At 42.6% G+C, this 23,287-nt stretch overlaps 1 protein-coding gene across 5 annotated transcripts in view; it reads right to left on the minus strand.

The window, feature by feature from the left end:
* ELOVL6 (ELOVL fatty acid elongase 6) overlaps positions 1 to 23,287 on the minus strand; it is a 77,537-nt gene that overhangs the window by 13,879 nt on the left and 40,371 nt on the right. For all 5 annotated transcript variants that reach the window (XM_069013349.1, XM_069013347.1, XM_069013350.1 and 2 more), the window contains one exon: positions 11,836 to 11,967. In XM_069013349.1, the coding sequence (XP_068869450.1) occupies positions 11,836 to 11,967 (132 nt within the window). The remainder of the gene's footprint in view (positions 1 to 11,835; positions 11,968 to 23,287) is intronic.

Below are 23,287 nucleotides of genomic sequence, written 5' to 3' on the forward strand. Positions count from 1 at the left end.
AAAGTCCTTCATCTTAATTACCTCAGGTACACCTGTATTTTTCAAGATAAATAGTTTATAGACATAAAAGCTATTAGTACACCTCTTAACAACACTTCATTGCTTGTATATTTGGTACTTTCGCAGCACACTTTCAAGATCTAAAAATACAGAGTGAGGTGCACAGACATACAGTGCAAATTTACAAAGCTGTGCTCTTCTAGAAACACCAACAGCTGAAAACCTTCTGACCTAGCCTGAACATCGGATGTGCCTTCCACAGAGGCAGTCAGACCCTTGCTCTCCCTCTGTTTTCCCTTAGGAAAGTATGTTAGGCAAACACCAGGGTAGATTTGGCCTGACACAGCTGGACAGAAGTGACAGAGAATGTGACCTACAAAGTGAGTTTCAAGAGCCTTCATCTACCTCCTCCCCACTGTCACACCTTCTGAGTTTGCTTAGACTGCTGCAGACTGCAGCAACTGACCTTAACTGTAAGAGAAAATATTTTGATTTTCTCCCTCATGGAAGTTTTGCAGTTGTTTTTAACTACTGTAGTTGTTTTGCACCAGTGAACTCCAGAATAAAATGAGGTATGGATCAGAATCCATGATGGGGTGCTTAACTCCTCGCGACATGACCACATACAAAAGTGAGGTGGAAAATTCAATGCCAATATTCTTAAAAACTCCTGTTCTCCTTTACTTATGCCTTCAATTGATAAAGCTACAAAAATGCAGTTTTAATCCTATTCAGCAGCAAGAGAGTCCATGGGAAACCCATTTTAAAAGGCTCCTATCCAGCCAAGTCTATGAAGGAAAAGCCTGAAGACATAACCAGTGAGTCAACCATGGACAGAAACAGAACCTTGAACTCTCACTGTAAAATGAAAAAATCTGGTTATTTCAAAGTCAATCTTTCAGAGGACTGCAATGCTTCCTTTTGTATGTTTGGGATTTAAGACTATCATAACATTACTGAGCTCCTTTCTGCTCTATATTGTTTGCATTTCACTGGAGGGAAAAAAAAAATCACACTGGCTATAATTTTCTCACAATTTCCTTTAAGGAGAGTAGTTTTAAACACAGATGTGAAAAAATGTTACCAAGTTTGCTCTGGTGCCAATGAACTATGGTAACTACTTACATGTTCATTCTATATTTAGCAATTTTAGTGAAAAACTGTAACAGCAAAGAAGGAGGGGTTTGCCACCATATTTTACCCCTTGCTAACTGCATTTAGGCAACCATGTGCTCAGTTACTACAATTCAATTGCTAGCAGGTAATTGAAAGCACAAGAATAACTCCCTCACACCTGTGTCCTCCAAGGCCTAGCCTATAGATAAAATTATTTGGGACCATTATTTATTCTCTTACAACAGGCAGGAAAAAGAAAAAATTATGAAAAAAGCACCTTGGTTCCATGATACACTTTTTTCTTATGGTAACTGAATATCTTTAAAAGCACTTTTTCAAAAATTAACAGAACAGTCATTTAAGAGCACTTATGTTAATCTCATTCTTTAAAAAGAACATCGAATTCATGCTCTTCAGCCCATGTGTCTGAAAGGCTGCAAGGTATCTATAAAATTACTAAAACATTGTAATTAAGAGCACAATTTTCACAAATGCTTCAGACTAGAAAATGTCTTTAACTTCCTAAACTGCCTGAAAGCTTGTAATGATGAATGCCTTTGTTCCCACTTGCAATTTTACCTCTCCAGCTGAGAAAATGTTCTATTTGAAAACATTCACTTTCTTTGGGGAGGTGAATGTGATTACTAGCAATGGGCATTCTCTCTGTGGCTCTTCTCTGCTCTGAGCTCCTGTATCCATGCACCCCACATGGATGGCCCTCTCATGCTGGAGCTATCCCATGCCTCCACCCATCCCACAAGCGGGCCGCTGCCTCCAGTGCCTGCTGCCCACCCTGCTGTGCTGCTCTGCCTGGTTCCATGGCCACACCATTTGCCTGGACTGGTGAATGATGCAGCTAAAATGGTCTATCCTCCACTTTTTAATGACATGATTTCATTGCTCTCATTCATAGGGAAAACATAAACCAGGGAAGGCAGGAGCCTCTCCATCCAGCCTTGGCACTAGAGAGTTCAAAATGTGGCCCCATGCTCTGACCAGCTACTCTGCTCTAGGAAGCCATTTAAAAGGCATTTAAGTCAGTGGTTGGCATCTCTGCTGGATCTTGTTTCAAATACACTCCTTTACAGGGTGAAAGAAAATCCCAGGACTGACTCAAAAGCTCGGAAATACACAGGCTACAGTTGAGAATGCAGCAGGAACTGTACCAATGCTGTATTAGGTACCATTATTATTATTACAGATTCTATCTCTATGATCCACTGCTCTGAATAACAGAAATGGGTCCCTCCAAAACATACACAAATGTAAGGGCATGAGAACACCAAGAATTTAACAAGCCCCAGCAGTAAAACCTTCCTTCTGATGTTTTGCTGCCTAGCTGCTCCTCAGCCTCTCCCACTGACCATTTCCTAACTGGGAAGGAAAACAAATGGATCTTGCAGTTCACCCACACAGTCTTCCTTTACCATCCTTGAAGGATAAGGAGACTCATTCAGGGTGGAGTCCACGCCACAGTAATGTTAAAAAAAAAAAAAAAAAAGGTAGCAATAAGGGAAGATGAGGAATAACACTTTTTTTCAGTATGGTGCTTGCTTATCCTAAAACCTGCTGGTTAGAAGTACTGGAAGTGTTTTATAATGAGGTTCTCTGGCTTTCAGGACCATGTGTGTGAGCACAACTTGTGCTGATCTTTGCAGTTATTATCAGTCATTTTGGCAGAAAACTTCTTTGCATAAATTCACGCATACTTTGAGGTTTGGGCTCAGTCCTATCAAAATGCCAAAGCAAATTTCAGAGAAATCCCCTTCCATTTCTAAAAAAGACCCCCATCACTGAACCAAGCACACAAGCCTTGCTTTTCAGACCTGTCTACTGCACTGATCCAGATGCCTTTCTAGAAAGCTTTTCAATGCAAATCATTTGAGTTTTCAGTTGGGACCAAAACCTGAAGTCAGGCCAGCTCAGACTGATTTAGAAACTCTGCAAATATTTCACATGGCTCTAAGAAATAATGTATCATTTATGCAGCTTAATAGACCCATAAGCATATGCATACATGCCTGGGTGGTGTTAGGATCCCATGTGATAAATTTTGGGGAAGGTAATGAGTTCTATTAAAGTGACAGCTCGCTCTGTGGTTTCCATGTGAGGGCAGATACTGTGCATCTTGCATCTGCCTTTTTTTTCTCCTTGGCAATAAATCCTTCAGTGTGGGGCCACTCCCTTCAGCCTTTCCCTCTTGTCAGCAGATTTCTTAATCACAACTCACCTGGCTCCCCAAACCATTTCTTTGTCCTTTTTATTGACAAAACTGGAAGGAAAGCCAGACCTAACTTATTTCTTTCCCTCCCCAGGGACCTCATTAGGCATACCCAAACAGTGACATCTCTGCAGGGCTCTCGATCAATGGACACTGTCATCTGGAGATTTTAATCACATTAACACCACAGCAGAGGAAAATCCATCCGACTCTCCCTTGCTAAAGTGGCAAACTCAACAATTCTGCCAACCGCTGCAACTACTACTCGTAAGACTTATTTGTTTGTGTGGATAAAAATCAATCTACCACAGGTACTGCCTTCCAGTCTCTCCTCACAGAGCCTGAATTACCTCTCCAGGAAATGCAATTTGATCCTCCAGGCCTGCCTTCCTTATGATTGGGAATAGCTATATTCAGACAATCCTGAGAGCAGAGCACACACACACACAAAAAATCAATAAAGTAAAATTTTGTGAGCTGGTGGAAGAACTTGCACTGGTTACAAAGCACAGTAGAAAAAAAAAATGCTGGGTGTACATCCCTACCAGTAGCTTGTGCAACAGCAGGGAAGGTAACTGCTGAAAGTGAAAAGAGTTATACTTGCACAGAAAACCTTACTCAGAGCACTTGGCAACTATGCAAGGCCCACTGGGTTTTGGTGGAGATAAGCACAGAGCAATGGTCAGGCTGAAGGGCAGCTGCACTCAATCATCACCCAAGGAACACCAGAGGACAGTGTAAGCTGCTTACAGGGACACCCCTGTAACCATACACTGTTGAAAAACACGTAGCTGTTTTCTTACAGAGAATGAAAAATAGTTTTCCAGCTCTACCCATGCAGCCCTGTATCTCCTCTGATTGCCAAAGAGGCAGTTACAAGCTGATCAACAGTAATTACCTATCATCTAGTTTTACTCTCTTCAGTGAGCTTCTACCTGACATTGCTTCCTGGTAATCTGGCACATGGAGGGTAGGAACTTGCAGGAACAATATTTCTTGATGAAAGCTGTTACTTCTCAAGCAATACCATCACTAAATAGTAATTGGACTTTGTTGTAGCTGAAATTCCCTGGCACCCTGTGAAGGCTGCATACTCAATGAGATATTTTCCTTTCAAGAAGTATTTCCTCATTCTTAGGTATTTATTTCAGCAAGTTTGGACTGTGGCTAGACTACTAAAAAGGGAAAAAAAAATCAATTTTCAACTTAAGCCTTGTGTTTGGTGCAAAATCTCACAGGAATTAAGGAATCCATCTGAGGATTTCTAAAGTAGTCCATGAGGATTCATAAGCACAGTGTGCCTCTTAAGCAATCCTTAATGAAAGCGTCAGGGGCATTTGCACTTGTTCCTTTGTTGTTACTGAAATTATTCTCAGCATCCAACATCATCTCAAGGCAACCTCACAGTAAGTGCAGAATTGCAGTGATTTAAATGATAATCCAAAAAAGCGGCATTATCTAGTTCTGCAGGATAAATGAAAGATACTTACAGGATCAAATGTATCGAGTTGGCACAGTAACTGTCATGTATAGCACTGAAATGTATGTGTTCAGGAGTTTGAAATTATCCCATGCAAATAAAGCCAAACAAAACCAAAAAGGTTTAGCAAAGAGTCAGGCCACCAATGAAGCCAGCCATGAGTAAAGCTGTAAAACTGGCAGAAAACAAAGTAAGAAAAATCTAAGTTACAGCGAAACACTAGCATTTGACAGAATAAGGGAGGTTTAAAGAAGCTAAAAGTTATAATACAACTGTAATGTCAGATCCATAAATTTAATAACAACTGGAGGCACTGATCTTCTTTTTCACTCTGTCCTCAGTGGGGACTCCTGCAAGCTGCTAGATAAGTTCAGGGATTTGCCTACAATTGGCAACTAATTTGTTTTTTTAATTCAACAACTTGGGGGGAGGATGCTGAATGGTACAAGCACAAGGAGACACATTTGTTTAGAAGAAGCTAAACTTGTGACAAAACAGTGACTCTGCTAAGCCACGAGCCGACACCCGTATGCAGCCAAGCCCTGCGTGCTCGCGGCTGGGTCTGGCAGTGTTTATTAACAGCTCGTCCTCAGACGAGGCGTTGGATTTGATAGGGCATGCAAGTTAACACCTCTCCGTGTTGAATTCCCGCTGTCTCCAACAAGCACAAGCTGTTGGGGACTTACTCAGAAGAAAATACTTGGAGACACCAGTTCCCCAGGGATTTCTGCATGGAGGAGGCCCTTTTAGCATGCTCACGAACCAAGTATTGAGGCTGAGTAAAATACAGAAGTGCTGCCACATGGGGAGAGAAGGGAGGTTTGATTCCTTTTGAATTAATGATCTACTTTCTCTCTAGTACCGTTCCCTGCTCAAGTCACCAGACAGATGTTCTTTATTCCTCAAATAACATTTCAGTCTGCTCCCTGTATAAAATTTAGAGGTAAAACTTCTCTCCTGGGGGCTCTGCTTTGGGTACCATTCATACTGAGTGGTGACCTGCGATGGCTCCCATGGGCTGGGACAGGGTGAGCTCACGAGAAAGGTGTAATTCAAGGTGACACACTGAGAGTCAAAACATTCATTGATTGCGAGAGAGGGGAAGGAACAGGGGCAGAACGAGCACAACAACAGCTTTTCAAATAACATATTGAATTCACTTTGCTAAGATGCTCATTTTCCAGCAATAAAGACAAGCAAGCCAAGTCAGAGAGAAAGAAAATGTTTTGAAGAAAGGAAGTCCAGCTTAACACTGAGAAAAAAGAGATTTTCATAATAATTTTTAGACAATCCTATCCATATCTCCTGCAAAGCCGAGTCGGCCAGGTCTCACAGTGACTCCTTGGTTTACTTTTAAATAGGCATGAGTAGACAAAAACAGTAAAACCAGCCTACATTCAAAATTACTTTGATGGACACAGGAATCCACAGGAGTAACAGCAGAGTGAACAAAGGGGTGAGACTTTGGAAGATGGGCACAGCATTTTGTCACATGGCATCAGTTACAATTCTGGGAATAAGGATATTGTTTTGCACTGTATGAATTCACTCTACACAACGCTGTTTGTATTTTCCTACCGGAATTACAGTAACTTACAGAGAAGAAACTTTTCTTCTTAAACTGCTAAATCTCATCCAATGGATTTTTGTCTTCTCTCCAATCATTCTGAATTTCTATTGTTCACCCAATATTCAACTTCAGCTCCAAAATGGTAATTAAAAAGATGTTTCTTTATCTGTTACATAAGAAAATTGGGTAAGCATGTAAAGATGAACATGGTCCTATAGAAATAAATTGTTAAGTATGTGTATATTAAGCCTTTTACTGATTTGGGTTCTGAGAAATGTCCCGAGAATATGCATTAATGCTTTACAAATATAGGGAATGTTTCACTTTGAGTTAATTTCCTTTAAAATTTATAAGTGAGAAGATTATTAATTCACCTTAAATGCTGCTTATTAATTTTAATGTTATTTGGCAAACATTCCTCTTTTCAGTAATTAATTTTCTCTTTGAATGTACTGTCAGGACCTTATAAAATTTCAGAGTATTTTAAGATTTTGATGGGTTGCTCAGCAACATATGAAATTAAGTTGTGTTTAAATCTCCATGGCAAGTATCTGTGAATAGCAGCTCTTGTGAGGGGACATAAATCTCTATTATCTTTCATTGATTTTCCTACTTACAAGCATGATAACTAGAATGTATTTCAGAGTCACAAATCCAAGCAACTGAAATCTTTTCTTTAAACGTATGTTTTGTCTTTTCTCTTTAATTCAGCTCAGAATTGAGCTCTTCACATAAGGACATGTCTCAGACTACCTTGTCAGGAGCCCTCTGTGGAATGAGTGCAAACCCCTCTACATGTGCTGCTGTGCTTCCAGTAACAAATCAGTCAACACCAGCTCTGTAAAGGCAAAGTGAGTCACCTTCTTTTAGTGAGTCTTTTTGGGTCTGTCTTTCAAATATAAGACCTGTTGTTGTGGGAATACTTTACTTTTGAGGCCCTGGTTAGCTTTGTGGCAAGCAGCTAGCGACCTTTTAGCTACACTTGATACCATTTCTACTACTTAGAAGAAGTGCTTACCAGGAAGAAAGACATTTGGAAACCCTGTACTGACATCTACTCATTTCCACCACTGCTACAAAAGCATGGCTGGGTTTGGATTAGAATCTAAGTGACCTCAGGGGATGATAAGAGCCTTATAGTTGTGTGGCTTGGCTGGATGAAGAGATATTCCTTCTCTCACTGCACCCACCAGTCATGGTCAAGCTTAGCCTCTGCCTACAAATGACTGCCTCACATTAGATGTTTTAGCTTCTTAGCCTCCTGTATTGATGTGCCAGAACTCCCCAGGGAAGATAACCATTTCCTGTTATTAATTAGAGCCTTGACCCTGAAACTTCTGCTATCAGCCCCTTAAGGATGCGCAGGAGCACGGTGCCACGCTGCTGTCCTTTGTGAAGACAAGGCGATCAAACACGTTTCAGCTCCTTGACAGAAATGCTACCCGTGCACAGACCCCGTGGCCTATAGAAGGAATTACAAAAATCCAACTGAGATGTAATGAAAACATGAATTAATGACTTCGTATCCTTCTGCGAGTCCTGGCCTCAGCTTTGCTGATTTCTGCGGATGCCAGCATGACACTTTTGATAGACTCCAAGTAAGACATTCAGTGAATGGCCCCAACTTTACGTTCAAAGTGTCACAAATATAAAACTGGCAATTCAGGTTTGATGTGTTTTGCAGATTTTTAACCCCAAGGAATATTCAGAAATACAGGACTGACCATCACCTTGATTGTGTAGGTGAAACAGCAATGGTTTCCTTGGGGTCATATGGGACTGAAGAAAGACCTTTTGTGTAGCTTCCTAACAGCAGGTTCCTGTTAACAGAGAGCAACACAGGACTGCTCCCCCACGACTTCAGTATGTAACCAGGCTGGGTAAACACACTTAATTAAAGTGTAGACAACAAATTAAAATAGAACAAAAACAAAACAGAACAAATCTCCAACGAGTTAAACAAGTCAACAAACCTGCTAGGGACCAAAAAACCAAACCAGCCCAGCAACCCCAGTATCTCAAACTGATTTCTCAGCAAAAGATTTCAGGAGATGATGTTTTCACAGGGGTTTCCAAGTGAAAAGCAAGACTTACTGTCATTGCTCCTACTGAAGTTTTCAGAGACAAAATGTTCAAAACTAGTCAATGCTTTCAAAGGGAAATAAAGCTGCTTTTTTTTCTCAGGAATCCGGCTGGCTGCCAGTGTTGACACAAAACTCGCTCTTGACTGGGCTCCTGAATGCTCAGCAAGCTCAGCAGGGTGGTGTAGTTGTTTTGTTTATTTATAAGCGTGGCAAGTTTCCTACTGTAGCAGCTACCACATTTAAATGATCTTGGCAAGCGCAGGGCATACAGGATACATTCTGAAGAAGGACCATGTCATTGCCTGGCAGGCAATTTCCTTTTCTTTTAAAGCCCTAAACACATCTTTTCAGCCTCTGCTAAGTGTTACTATTTCTGAGGATATTTGAAGCAGGTAAAATGGTAGGAGTGCTAAAAGGGAGATAAACAAGGAGTCCATAAAAAAGCCTCACAATGACCTTGAGGCAGAATACTGAGGGCTCTCCAGGCAGGTTTTTTTTCCCTCAGTACAACCACTCACGGCAGACAAATATATTACTTAGAATTTCTGCGAGGTATTGTAAAAGTCATAGCATTTTAGCTTCCCAGAAAGCCGAAGAGGAAGTCTTTTGAAATTTAAGAAGCATTTTCCTGGATCCATAGTAAGTCTACAGTCCTCTAAATGTATCTGAATTGACCTTTGGAGGAAGCAGGAATGCCTTTCAGACCACAAATGTATAAATGCAACACCTAGTTATGACAGGAGCCAGAAAAAAAACAAATCCAAGTTACTTGGAAAGTTAACAGTATTTCCAGTGCTGCCTGCCTAAGAGAGTCAGTAAGGCTGTGATCAATGGCCCCAGAAAGAACAGTGGTGCTTCAGCACCAGGTAATGGATGTTCCAATGAACACTTTTATAAGAAGTCTTTGTCTCAAGTTTTAATGAATTCTTTGCCATTTTTCCTGTTTTCCAGGTAAGAAGTCAAGGGGTTTTGTGTGGGATTGCACGTTGCTATGGAAGCTACAAAGGTTTCATGCTCTGTCTGACTGCAAACATTTTGGGTTGTTTTTCCCCCTTCCCTATTTCACTCCTCTGCACACTACTCAGCACCTCAGAAGTGCAAAGCATAGTCATATAATCTTCATAATCAACTGATGCCAACTACAAATCCAGCAGGGTAAATGCACAGTACTTCTGTGCAGGCCAAACATCTCACACACCCACTCCACTCTGCTTCCTCTTTTCCTAACATACAGAGGAAAGGGTGAGTTCTGCAGCGCTTGGGGAACACTTGTCCCTGAATGGTGCTATTTGAGTTGATGGAGGAAGCAAACTATGGAGTTATGAATCCCTGTCTTAACTGTGCTCTTCTGGCCAATGCTTCTTATCTGCACAAGCAGAGCTCACCTTGAGTGCCTGCACTGAGGTGGTCTCTGTGGCAGACTGATCCTGGCTGCTTGTACCTTCAAAACATGAAGGCCACATTTTTCACATCACCCAGCATCACTCAGCAGCTCATGCTGGCCATGAGTTAGCTATTTCATATGATTATGATGGGAAACTCCAATTAGCAAGTAATGAATGTGCTAATTTCAAATTCCATCTAGACAGTGTAGTGTAAATTCATGCTATTCATTGATCAGTGCCTCGATCTTGTGATTGTGGGAGGAAATTAGCTAGTGAAACTGCTTAAAAACCCCACACTGTGAATGTCAGCCACATCTAAAAGTAATTTAATTTTTAAATTTGCTCTAGACATCTTCTGCAAAAGAGAGTTCCAAAATCATGCTTCCCCACCTCAAATTGCGAATTAAACTACAAATGCTTTGTCTAAGCCAGCTACATCCTAGTGCCCACATTCAATGCGAAAGTGCAATCAGGATTGGGATCCTGCTGGCAACAAACCACTTTACAAACTGATCCACAAATGAAATGCCATCTAGGAACCAATTCAACAGCTGCTGGGATTCAGACATTTCTGAAACAAGCAATGACAATTGCTTACAGGACCTTAAAGCAAAATGATGTCAGACACACAGCCAGAACTACAGAACCAAGTGCAAGCAAATGAAAATTACAAATTTCCACAGTGTTAGAACTTGCTCTTGAAGTTATCCAGACCACAAGAAGTTTTGTCTGCTCTGAGATATTCTTTATCGTGTCGATGAACTGTTAAACCCAAGCCAAATTAAAGTTCTTCTGTTAGCATGTCCTAGCTATTAGAAATACAATTTATTCTCCCCTGCCAGTGTTTTGGAAAGTTTCAAGGTGATATAATTTTGGAGAAAAGAAAGAAAAGCCATGAAAAAAGCCAAACTTCTTCATTCCTGCTTTATTTCATTCTGGAGAGTCTCTCAGCAAAAACTATTCCCATCCTGTGAAAAATAATGCATCATTCACACCTGCTCAGTAAGGAAGCCTGTTTTATGTAGCTGTGAACTAATATAATCAGGAATTACTATATTGATATTAGAAAGATACAGGTAGCAGTGTTTGATAACAGTTTGTTGGTCTGTATGTTGTTGAGTGAGCTGCAACTTACAGTCCCAATAGTCACTGAAATGAAGAAAAATCCTCAGGCCATCTGTGTCCTATTACTAGTAATTTGTACCAAAGTTCATGTGTTTGTAAGGGCTACTTTTATAAGCATTTGTTTGTTCATTCATTTAACTTCATCCTCATTAAAAATTAGCATATTAAGCAGATAAAGTGGAATTCAGGTTGGTCAATTTTGCTTCTGACTTCAGCAACTACCAACAATCTGAACATGACATTCCCCATACTCAGTGTGGAGTCAACACACAGCCGAGAGGTGTGCATTACTGAAAAGCAGCCTTTCCCTGTGGAGCCACCTTTTTGCTACAGTCACAAGCAATTTGTGATGGAATAACCAGAAGTCAGCTCCTGATATTAATTACAGTGGTCTGATTTACCTGTCATCAAAGCACTGAGTTTTGGTTTACCTCACTGTAAAGGAGATCAGAGTCTTGACTAAATATTCCATATATACGCACACACACCATATGAACATAGTACTACTAGTAAGTGAGAACAAGACTAACATCTTAATGTGTTTATTTCTGTTTGTAGCTTGGTAAATGTACTGCAATGATAACCACTTTTTCTCATGACCTCCTTCATTTTCACCTTTGTTCTTCAAGAGAGTTATTGATTTCTCCCCTCTTCAAATGCTCTGTGATCTGGTAAGTCAAAGGGGATCATTTCAGTGTTAAGGAGTGGATCAGGACACAACCCTGAACAGCAGAAGCAAAGAAATGCCACTTCTGTGTGAGCCTGTTGTCACACTAGCAGTGCTGCTGTACGTGAAGAACCCCAAAACCTCTTCAGGGCCTCTTCAAAGGCAGGTGGTGTGAAGAAGTGCCTACCTGAAGACGGCGAGGCTCAAAGACCAGAGCACTAGCGGCTTCCTCAGTTCAAATTTTGCTCGTTTGTTCATTAGGTGCCGACCACCAAATATAAAGGCAGCGTACAGAGCTGAAAACAGGAATGATTTCTTCCTGCAAAACAAAACCAAAAAACACCTGTCAAGTGTTTAATTAGTATTAGATACACAGCAGAGTCACATACGGACATCACTGCTAAGGGCTTGTGTGCTTCCTTAAAAGGAAACTCTTTTGGAGGCATTCCTGCATCCCAGCTGAGCTTATCATTTCCATATGAAACTACATGCCTGCATACAGTCAGGGCCAGGTGCAGGCAAAACTGACCCCGGGGAAGTTCTGGAAAATGACAGATAAATTTGGCTCCCATTCTTTGTCAGTTTCCAAACACTGAACTTCTGTGAGGAATAGAATAGATATTGCAGAGCCCAGACAGACTTTTGCAAGCAAAACACAGCTGGTACTTGAACCAGTTGATCACATTTTGCACTTCATTTCTCTTTTTCATACAATTTTTTGTTTCCTGCAGAATCCTCCCTATATGGCAATTTAGTTTCCCACTGTTTCCTCTAAGAAGACACTCAAAGATCGTGAGCACTGCAACACACCATGATGAACCCCACAAGAAGCAGAGAACCAGCGAGGAGAGCTCAATAGCCCCATTAAGCAGCAGGACCATGCTGGGTGGCATTGCCCTGTGGCATTGCCCTGCCTATGAGTGCTGGTTCAGGAAATCCAGTGCATTTGCTGAAAGGTCAAGCAGGGCTCTCTTAAGGAACTTCAATTACACTTTTCAAATTGCAAGTTTTATTTTTAAAACTGCCTGATAGTAGTTCAGCTCAGCAATAATCACCGAACATTTGAACTCTGCTACTATAACTCATTGTAAATCATCCATTAGAGGGCAAAAATGGACTCAGCCTGGGATTCCTTCCCACACAACACAGTATTACACTAAGACTTAATGATGTACACCATTAATGGTGGCCTAACTGGAAAGTTATCTGCTCAAGAATAGAATTTTCCCTACATTATTTATCATTACATTCACAAATATAGGGTGGACTATGGTTTTGCACCAGGTTCTGGTTCCTACTGTACCCCAAGAAAGAATGACAAATACTCTCAAGAAAGTTAACTATTTCATCAACATCATGGAAAAGATAGAAGCAGGCTACAAGACCTCTAGTTCCTTCTGACACTGGAATCCCAAGGGCAGCAGCAGCAGACAGGCCTATGATCAGGGCATGGCACATTGCCCAGGCTTCCCATTGGGAGAGACCCACATTGTGGTCTTCATAGGATTTTCAACTGGATGTTTAAATGATAGTATGTTGCTTCACCTCAAGAGAAAGACAAGTATGTGCCCTGGTGTCACTACTGGTACCACCCAAGTGCCACCTCCAGGCTATTCCCTTAAGATTGGCCAGCTGAGGTTACCCCATGGCAAGGAATCTGTAGAGCACAGCACAGTCCTGAGGGCCAAACATAGAGTGGCACAGCACAGCATGTGCCTGTGCCACCTCAAGGCAGCTGGTAATGGATCACGGGACCCTTGATGGCCAAGTGTCTTCCTGGAAGGTTCAGAAAAACTAAGAAAAGCTGTAGCACATCTGACTGGAAATACAAAGAAAGCACATGCAACCTTCAATCGAAGTAAATGAATTTTATGTAAGTTTGAAAGCTAGAAAACTCCAAAGAGACAGAAGTGTATCAGTATGCATTCTGCAGCATGCCATTTTCTGCCAACTTAGAAACTCTGCTTCTACTGATGTATTTATAGCTCTGTGTTGTAAAACACAGGTAACTGCACGAAAATCCACCTGATGCTCTGAGAAGGGAGGACCCAGTGCCTGTGGTCCACTGGGTAAGCTTTAGTACCCATGCTGGCAAAAGCCCCAGGAAGACCAGGATGACCACAGAGCCCGCACCCTCTCACCTTGTGCATTTAGATGGCCTAATTGCCATGGCAATGGTTATCATGACCAGGTTTTGAAAACCACAAAGCCTCGGCCCTTATTCATATCATAATACAGAAAAAAGCATTCATTTTTACTTCACTGGTCAGGGAAGGGACAGAATCACCAATCTGACAGCATGACTGCAGTTTAGCTAGGCTGGAGATCACTAAATATTTGTTAACCAGTTTGGGTAACGATGAACAACCTCAAGCTTGCTCATACTGAACCACCTAACTGTTTAGACAAGATTTATGGGTTACAAGATAGAAGCAAGCTCTCAGTGTGAGTTTGGACTGCATTCCTATCTCCTTCCCTCTGCAACCTTTTCAGCAGTGGTGTGAAACGCAGCCCACTGCCGCCCTGGGCATGGGTGAGGGAAGGAAAGGAACTGTGATGGACCCATAATCTGCAGTCCTGTCCAGGCTGCTCCAGGGCACTGGGAGAGCTGTCTGCTTGGCCTGATTTTGCCCCTTCAATCCCACAGAAGTCTCGGCTTGCAGCGCTCAGTGCAGACAGACAGCAATGCACATGACAAGGTATGGAGACACACGTACACACATACGGCCACTCGAGCCACGTCACATGCAGGTGCCACACAGGAGGGACCCTGCAGCTCCACACCATGAGGGAAGTGCAAACCCACACTTCAAACACTGCAGTGTGAATCCCCCACGCCAGAGTCAGGAAAGGTCTGTCTTGCACTGATCTATGAAAGGATCTCCAAAGCAACTGAGAGCAGTGCAGGATGACATTCCAAGTTGTGCAGGGGAAAAGAATGCAACACAGTGCTGCCATGCAGCTGTCAACACAGCACAGGCCATGCAGGCTGGCACGGGAGGATGTCGGGATTCATGAGCTAGAGACACTTTGCAGGAAGGCAAGCTGGAAACAGTTCAGTTCTAGATCAAATACAGCCGAGACTTCAAAGTAATGGTTCAACTTCAGTTCCAGTTCAAGACAAAAAAAGCAGTCTGAATGAGTTAGCAGTTCAGGTCTATGTTCTGTTTGTCTCCCCTTCTTCCTGAGCCAGATAATCTATATATCTACACCAAGTAACATTTCATTTTGCTTCTTAGTACTGAAACTATCTTTTGTGAATTCAGTCAGTTTATTGAGGTCAATAGTTACATTACAGTAATTAGAACCAAAAAATTTTAGGTCACTTTAGAGCTTTGTAATGAGTACAGCATTATTTACAATGATGGTAAATTGTACTCCCAGAGTATGCAGCTTTGTATCAGCAGTGGCAGACACGGCAAGATTTGACTGCACACATGATGTGAACTGCAGAGAGCAGCTGTAAGCAGTTTCAGACAAGGAGGGACACAGTAGTATTATCTCCCATCAGAGGTAAGCACAATACTGAATAATGATTAGGCTGATTTTGAAATCATCACTGTTTTGATGCTTGCTACTTTTTGCACTCAAAGGACTTTGAATTTTCCCCATTTTGCAGCATAAAAATGGTTAAAAGAACCTGGCAGGCCAGATGATAGAGTTACAAAGGAGTTGCAGAGGTATGTACTCTTAAGATAATCTGATTAACTGCATTAGACTGGTATTAACCAGTTTCCTACCAGTGTTTTTATGATGGATTTTCCCGAAGATTCATGACTACAGTCTGGTCCTGGGATAGTGACACAAAGCAATGGCAATCTGACAGAATTCAATTAGATCTGATTGATTTTAGTCAAAGGAGACTAATATCATGTCAGAGACTGAAATATTATAGTTTATGACTTAAACATCTTCCTGACTTTTAAAACTGTATTACAAAAGCTGCAAAGAAGACTACCACACCCTGAATGGGGCCCTGACTGAGGCCTTACACTGCTCACTGATGAGATAAAGTAACAACTCAGGGCTGGGGACATTCACAAAGCACAGCCTTAACACCTCCAAGATGAGGACCACAGCCCCAGGGCTATCAGCTGCCAGGCTCAAACAGACCTCCTGCACCAAAGGGTGGAGGGAAGAGAGGCTCTGGGTATCTGGGAAAAAGGCTCTGGTCAGAGGCACAGTGACTGCCCATCCTCCACTGTGCCAAGGAGCCCAGCTGAGGGGTCCTCACTGGGGGTGGGGGGAGAAGCTTATCCACAGCAGAAGGGGTGACATGGCCCATCACAGGGGCCCCCTCAAAGGGGTGCCCAGACCCTGCACCAGAGCCCCAGAGATGATGCAACAGACCCTCAGTGTTGCAAGGGACAGTGTCAAGCTGGCCCCTGCAAGAGAGGCACGTGGGCATTCCCACCTGGCCCACAGTGTATAGGAATCCACGGGATTCTGCACTCTTCGGCGTGGCGTGTGGTGTGGCAGTGTGTGGCGGTGTGGCCACGGTGGTGACAGGGGACCCTCACCACCAGCAGAGCAGATGGAGGGGAGCAACGAGATGTTGCTGGGACCCTCAGATGGGTGATGTGCTTCCACCTAACCCCTGTCACCTCTCCCTGTCCCCCCACCTCCCCCACACACTTCTTTCTCTATTTCGTTCTTTCTTTTCTCTTCCCTTCTCCTTGCTTCTCTACTATTAAATAAAATACATCAATTTTTTGGCATCAACATCTAACCTCGTTTGGTTTTAATCTCGTTTCTGGGAATATTTTGAGCCTTCTAAGTTCCTTCCGGTTTATGCACAGAGACTTAACTTTCCTTGCTTTTCTGGGTTTAAACCGGATTGTAACATATCTAACAAGCATTCTGAAAGATGGAGGTCTGGAGTTGTTCTGGAGCAATGTAACTTTTACTATTAGCTGAAGAGAAACTAAATAGAGCAGAACAATGGCAAAAAAAATTAACCTTGAAACTAAAAAAATAAAATCCCTCAAAGTAATTCAGTAACAGACTTGCATCCAATAACTTAAATGTTAGCACATTCATATGTTTGTCTTCAATTCTGTTCTGCAGGGTAACGCAGTAGACATAAAGACAGGGCTGCCAAATCCTCCACATTTTTCTGGCATTTCTGTTTCTCACAGTTGTCTCCCACCTTCCTACATTTTCAGACTTCAGGGACTAAGTACTATCTCTACTGAATACAACTCCATGTTCCTCTGACAAAAGTTGCCAGCTCTTTCCCCCTTTATAGGTTTCTGGAGAACCTATAAAAAGCTGTATTTGGGCTTACTACAAGAGAGAGAGGCAAGAGGGGCTACAGGCTGAAGAGGTGAGACAGATCTTCCAGGACAGAAGCACAGAGGTGGCTGTATCATGAGGCAAAGGGACAGGAAGAAGCTGGGAGCCATGATGGGAGAAAGAGAAGAGAAAGGATGACTAGTAAGCATGGCAGCAAATGAGGGGAGCTGGCAGCCATGAGATGGACATGAAGCTGGGATGGCATGGAAGGCAAGGAGGCTTGAAGCCCTTTCTCTGCTGGAACCCCTGGAAGGGTGCTTCCTGCATCCATGCGCAAACCTATGGCAGAGGAACAGAGACAGGAAAGGGGAAAAGTATAACTGACAGGAAAGAGGAAAAGGAAAAGGATAACTGCGAAGAGGGACGCAAAAACTGAGGATGATAAAGGAAGACAGGGACAAAGCTTCTCCTCATTTCCAGCCAGAAGTCCCACCCAGGAAAGCCTACTCAGGCACCAAGGAGTGACAAGAACAGATCAGCCACCCAAGCCTCAGGCAGGAAAACACAACACTGGGAAGGGGCAGCAAATAATCCAAAGAGGAAAGCAATGGTAAACAAATGGCTAAGGAGTAAGACATCCTGACTCCCTCAGAAGTACTTATTTATAAAATGCTGAACATGTAAGAATTATCACAGTATTCTAAAATAAGGGGCCAAAGCCTGAGGGTGAGCCTCATGTGCAGCAGCGGGAGACATCCCCCCGTCTCTGATGCAAAGTGAAATAGCCCTGAATATTGCAGTACTGCTGAAGGAGGTAGTTTTGAGCCCGGATTCACTGCTGCCATTTTTCCCCCTGAAAATAGCAGACTGAGTCATTATTGTAGAGTTCTCTGATGTTAATGAGTAAACTGAAACAGATATGTATATATATATGTGTGTGTGTGTGTTATAAAATTGACTATTTCCACAGGATTTTCCTTAATCATCAAAGAAAGTCTTTATAGAAATGCACAAAGGACAACCTCATCACAGATTGTTTATCTTTCATCATGTAATACAGGATTATCTGCATAACAGCATTCAGTAGGAGAGCAGTAAAGTGGTGTTAGCCCCCGCTTTCTATATTCTATAGGATTCTTAAAGCTTTTATAAATCAAGACGTATTTACTTTGCATATTCAAAGCTCATTTTTAAATTCACTACCACTCCTTCATATGCTGTAAAGGAAGCATAAGGGGTTAAAAAATCCCCACTGCAGTTGCCAGAACAGAATGCTACTGGAAAGTAAATAGGCAGTTTCAGACTCCTGATGTTTTTCTTTTGGCCTTCTTCATCACCATTTTACTCATGTAAAAAAAAAAAAAAAAAAGATTTACTGAAAAAAAAGAAGAAATAAAAGAATGTTTGGTTATATGAAATATAAGGGAAATTTCCTATTGCTTTCTCCCAGCTTTCAACAGAAAATAACAACAATCACTTGTGTTTATAATTGAAACTGCTAACTTGAAAGTCTAACTGAAGTGCTTTAACCTGAACCCATGTGAATCCCACACCACAACCCATGTCCACAGATCAGCCAGCAGGGCTGGTAGCCTTGGCAAAGTTACTTTCTCTCTGGTACTTATTTAAAAATCACACATTCTGTATAAAAAAGGGTGTGAAAACGCTTCTCAGTCTCTCAGTGTTTCTACCTCAGAAATACTGTCAAAGCAAATCTTTCTCTCTCTCTTCACTGATAGAATTTTGACAGAACTGGCAAGAAGAGATCCAATGTGTGGATATGCCAGATCTGTGTATGAAAATATAACCTGTAGTCCTGGCTTAGATTTGAGTTTCTGCAGCTGCTTCCCATTGACCGTAGCAGCCTTTGTAATGGAGAGAGAAGGACACATGGAAGAGGAAGATCTGTCTGATACACACATGCCAACACAGTCTGATTTATTCCTACAGCTCAAAATCCTTTGACATTTATATTTAGCACAGCAATGATGACAGTCACACACATATAGGTGATTCACTGATGATGGTCTTTGACGTAAAAAGCTATCAGAGAATAAACAGGGACATATCTCATACCAGTCATCTGACCCCTTGATTTCTAAAGCCTGCCTCTCAAAAGGCCCTTCAGCCTCCTTGTGACAGGTACTGTTGGATGTTCAAGTCTGTGCTTCCCCAAAGGCTGGAGCAACTCTCCAGGCACCTCTCTCCTGTCTGGGAGCAAGGGAAAAGGAGTCAGAGCCCTGGGACCACATATGGGCCAGGGACTGTTATTCCCCCACATGTGCCTTCTTCTCTGGGGTCCCATCACCCAATTCATGTCATTACTGCCAGACAGTACTTGTGTCACTGCCTCAACTCCTTAGCCCAAAGAAAGGGAAGAAACATGGGCTGGGAGGCTGCCAGGAGGACTGCTGTGGGAACTGTCCCAAGCACAACGTTGCTGAAAAGGATGGAAGATGAGGAAGACTTGCAGCTCTGTGAGTGCTAACAGCTGAGCTGAGGGGTCTCCAGGTCCCCCACTGCCCAGGTCAGGGGGCGAAGGGTGAGAGCTGCGGGGGCAGCAAGCTCTGAAGAGCAGAGCAACTATTTTTTTGTGGTATATCACCACCTCAAAGCCTGCTCTGGTCCAGTGGAGATAGCCCCAGTTCACCACCAGCCAACTTGCATGACCAGTGTCCCAGGGGAGCAAGGGGCTGAGCCCACCTGGGCCTCTGCCCACACCGCATTCAGTCAGACCCAGGGGCAGGAAACCACTCCTGTGCTGGCAGGGCAGCCAACAGCCCTACAATTACAGAGAGGAGAAACAAGGGCACGGAAGTGTGGGGGCATGGGGGAAGGTGGCTCATGTCCTGCACCTCCCTGATGGTTGCATTTGTTTTGTTGAAATGTTTGCCAGTAATTTGTAACACTCATGTTTGTAAAACGTGTTACAGAGTATTAGTCACATACTTAAAATGTGCCCAGCTAGGGACAAAAACAGCAGCAAATTTTTCTTGTTTTCTCTGTGAATGGGAAAATATAAGAACAGCATAGGGGTGAGAAAACAAAGTTAAAATTCAGGAACAATTTTGGGTTTTTTTTCAGATAGAAGGGGCAAACTCAGCTCTGAAGCATAGTCCCCTGTTCTTTATAAGCCTCATATAGGCTTGATGGAAGAAACCATATTCCTGTAAAAAACTCATAAACTGCAACCCCAAATATCAGCCACGTCACAAGAGAAAAGAACCTCTCAAATAGAAAGCACTTCAGAAAAAAACCCCAAAACAAGTTCCAAAACTTTGGGTTTTGAAACCAAGTTGCCAAAATTACCACTGAAAGAAAATCAGCTTCTGGCTCTGCCCCAGATTTCCTCCACTTATGCTTTGAATGGGGACCCATCCAGTGGAGACAGCAGGTGAGTGTGCTTGCTGTGGCAACAGCCACTCCTGAATTTTCACCTGGCACAGACAGCAGTGGAAGTTGTAGCCCAGTGGCTTAGCTGACTGGGGTGAGCCACACCATACCCTCCTACCCAGCTGGCACGCGTCAGCCTAAGTCAAAGCCTGCATCACCCCATCCTCAATGCCACCACACATCCCAGGGATGGGCCACATCCCAGGGGTGGCATCTGACTTCACTGTTACTGACACTGATCATATCTAACAAATATTTTTGCACAACCCCTCCAAGATTTACACTGCCAGTGCTAAGAATTGAATCTAGCCCCAGAGGAGTCACAGGAGCCTACTGGAAAAATGATGACCATCCCTGTCCCTGTGAAGAGCCTTTACAGAAGCTCACTGTAGTCAGAGAAACTCCTTGACTGGGAGCCTCTGCTAAATCCATTAGCATCACTCCGACAACATATCTAGCTCTTAAGACAAAGATTTGGGGTTATAACAGGTGACAAATTAGTGTCCCAATTCCCCATGGACCCACCACAGGTTTTTCCAGACTTTGCTGAGACTTTCAGGCAGTCAGTGGAGAGATGGCAGAAAGCAGAGAAGCTAATGTAGGTCATAGGCACTGCAGTTCTGATGAAAAGCTACAGTGCTTTCACTTTGAATTTCATCAATGTAAACGTAAACCTCTGGCCTCCACAGTAAAAACGCAGAGCTAGTGAACACTACTGCAAGTGAACTTGGGGACTACTAACCTACATCCTTCCCAGTTGAAGTCATTCTGTTTGCTCCCACTTCTCACCTGAAAGCAGTTAATGAAGATGCTAGTGGAGGTATGTCATACAGACATAGCGTGAAAATAACTAGGTCTACAAACCGCCTTACTCCTTTGATCTGCTTTATCTGATCAAATTAATCAATGGTTATGACATTTTGTAATTTTACACTTAAAGGCGTACATCAACTAAGTCCTTCAGATCTAGGGAGATGCCTGAAGAAACTCAAAATGTTATTTATATAGACAAGCGCTGCTTTTTTAAACTGCTTAGCAGATAGATATTTCTTTATTAAACAGGACAAAACACAACTCAAGTAACAGATCAGTAAGAATACTGAAGCTGCCTTTGCCCATGCACCTGCAGAAAGCCTCAGCACCACAGTGGCAAGCTCACGTTCCTCTACCATTGCAAAGGCAATTTGTAAACATTCTGGGAAGTAGTGTCTGTTGGATCTCAAAAAATATTTAAGCAAAAATAAAAGCCGTCATTTAAAATGAAACATGGAAAATGCAGGGGTTGTAAGCAGTGTGTTATTTTTCTATCTATCCACCCTAAAAGACATTCCAGCAGACATTGCTCCCTTCCAGTCTTCTGCAATATGACCTCAGAAAATGATGTTGCTACAACTGTCAGTGGATTGCAAAACACAAACAAAAACTGTTCTGACTTCCCTGAGAGTGTTCTCAGCCAAAATAGATATGCACGATTTTCCTGTAGAGCAGAGCGCAATGTTAGGAACAAGACAGCAAAAAGTAATGCACAAATGAGACCTTACAACCAGGGCTTGTCGATCACCTTATAGAAAGCATCACCGTGTCACTCCTTCAGTGCCAGAAAACATTGAATTATCCTGGAGCTTTGGAGGAAACCATACTAAGGGGATGCCTGAAAAGCACAATAATTTAGAATACTGTCCTGGCTCTGGCCAGGACAGGGTTAATTTTGCAGTAGCCAGGAGGGGGCATGGCTCAGACCCCAGGGGTTATTCTGTACCACCACATGTCACTGCCGTGTTGTCAGGTTGGAGGGAAGGGAGTCTCTTCCAGGGAGAAGGGGTTCCTTTTGGACAAGTGAGCGTGGCAGAGGGAGCTGTCCAGTCCTGTCTGTTGCTGGGGGTCTTCTGTATGAATCCTTCCCTTCCTGTACCCTCTGTCATAAGTATTGTTGCTGTTATCATTTGTTTTCTTATCTCATTGCTCTTTGCAGTAAACTGGTCTCATCTCAACCCGTGGTGCCTCCAATTCTCCTCTGCAGCAGGAGAGTGGCCAGGAGGGGAGCAAGTGAACAGAGCACAGGTTTTAGTGGGAATTCTAAATTGGGACATACCATTCCTAAACCATGACAGATAGATACTTACTTCTCTTCCCCACCTAAAGACCTAAAACCATATACATGGATGACAGCAAGCCAGCAATACCATTTGGTGGCCTAGCTTTGATTAAAAGGGGATACTAGTACCAGTGATACTACATTAATGGAACTGTGGAATAAAATGTCTTGCTTTCAAAACTTGTGAATGCCCAGGTGACCTGTGGAAGAGAAGGGAGCAAATGGATCTCATAAAAAAGGACATTTTGGTGGAGATGCAAATGAAAGAATATCTTCCAACAACCCATACTGAAGAAAAATCAGGTCATCTTGAGAACAACTGCCTGCTCTGACTGGTCCCATAGTACTTTTTGATGCATGATGTCAAGGACTGCTTGATGTATCTAATAAAATCTTCAAGGACGTGTGACCTTTGTCTACGGATGAGAAAGCAAATGACAAAGGATGCTAATGGACATGATGCCGTGAACCTGGACCTAAGTCTTGACCAACAGGAAACTGGCAAAATCCAGACAAAAAATGGGGCAATCTTGTAATAATCTTTTCAGTTACCACTCTAAAACAAAGAGCTCTGCCCAACAGCCATTTTCATGGCTTAATCAACTGGGAATCAGACCAAAACAAACAGAAAGGTGTTTCAGCAGAGCTCAGAACTTGCAACAGCAAGCAGTTCAGAGTAGCCAGGATGCAAATTTACATGCTGCTACCTCCTTTCAACACAATGTTTTGCTACTTGTCCAACATGTCCACTGGCAGGGAAGGTAGCATTAGCTGGTTATGTTATCATTACCAAATGACATTTTCGTGAACTACGCCTCACTACTACTTAGGAGTTTCTTGCTTTTCATTCCAAGTGGAGGCTTCAATTGTCAGAATAATCTGCTAATAAATTTGTGGGTACTTTCAACCTGTCACA

The sequence above is a fragment of the Aphelocoma coerulescens genome, chromosome 4, assembly GCF_041296385.1.
Source record: "Aphelocoma coerulescens isolate FSJ_1873_10779 chromosome 4, UR_Acoe_1.0, whole genome shotgun sequence".
NCBI lineage: Eukaryota > Metazoa > Chordata > Aves > Passeriformes > Corvidae > Aphelocoma > Aphelocoma coerulescens.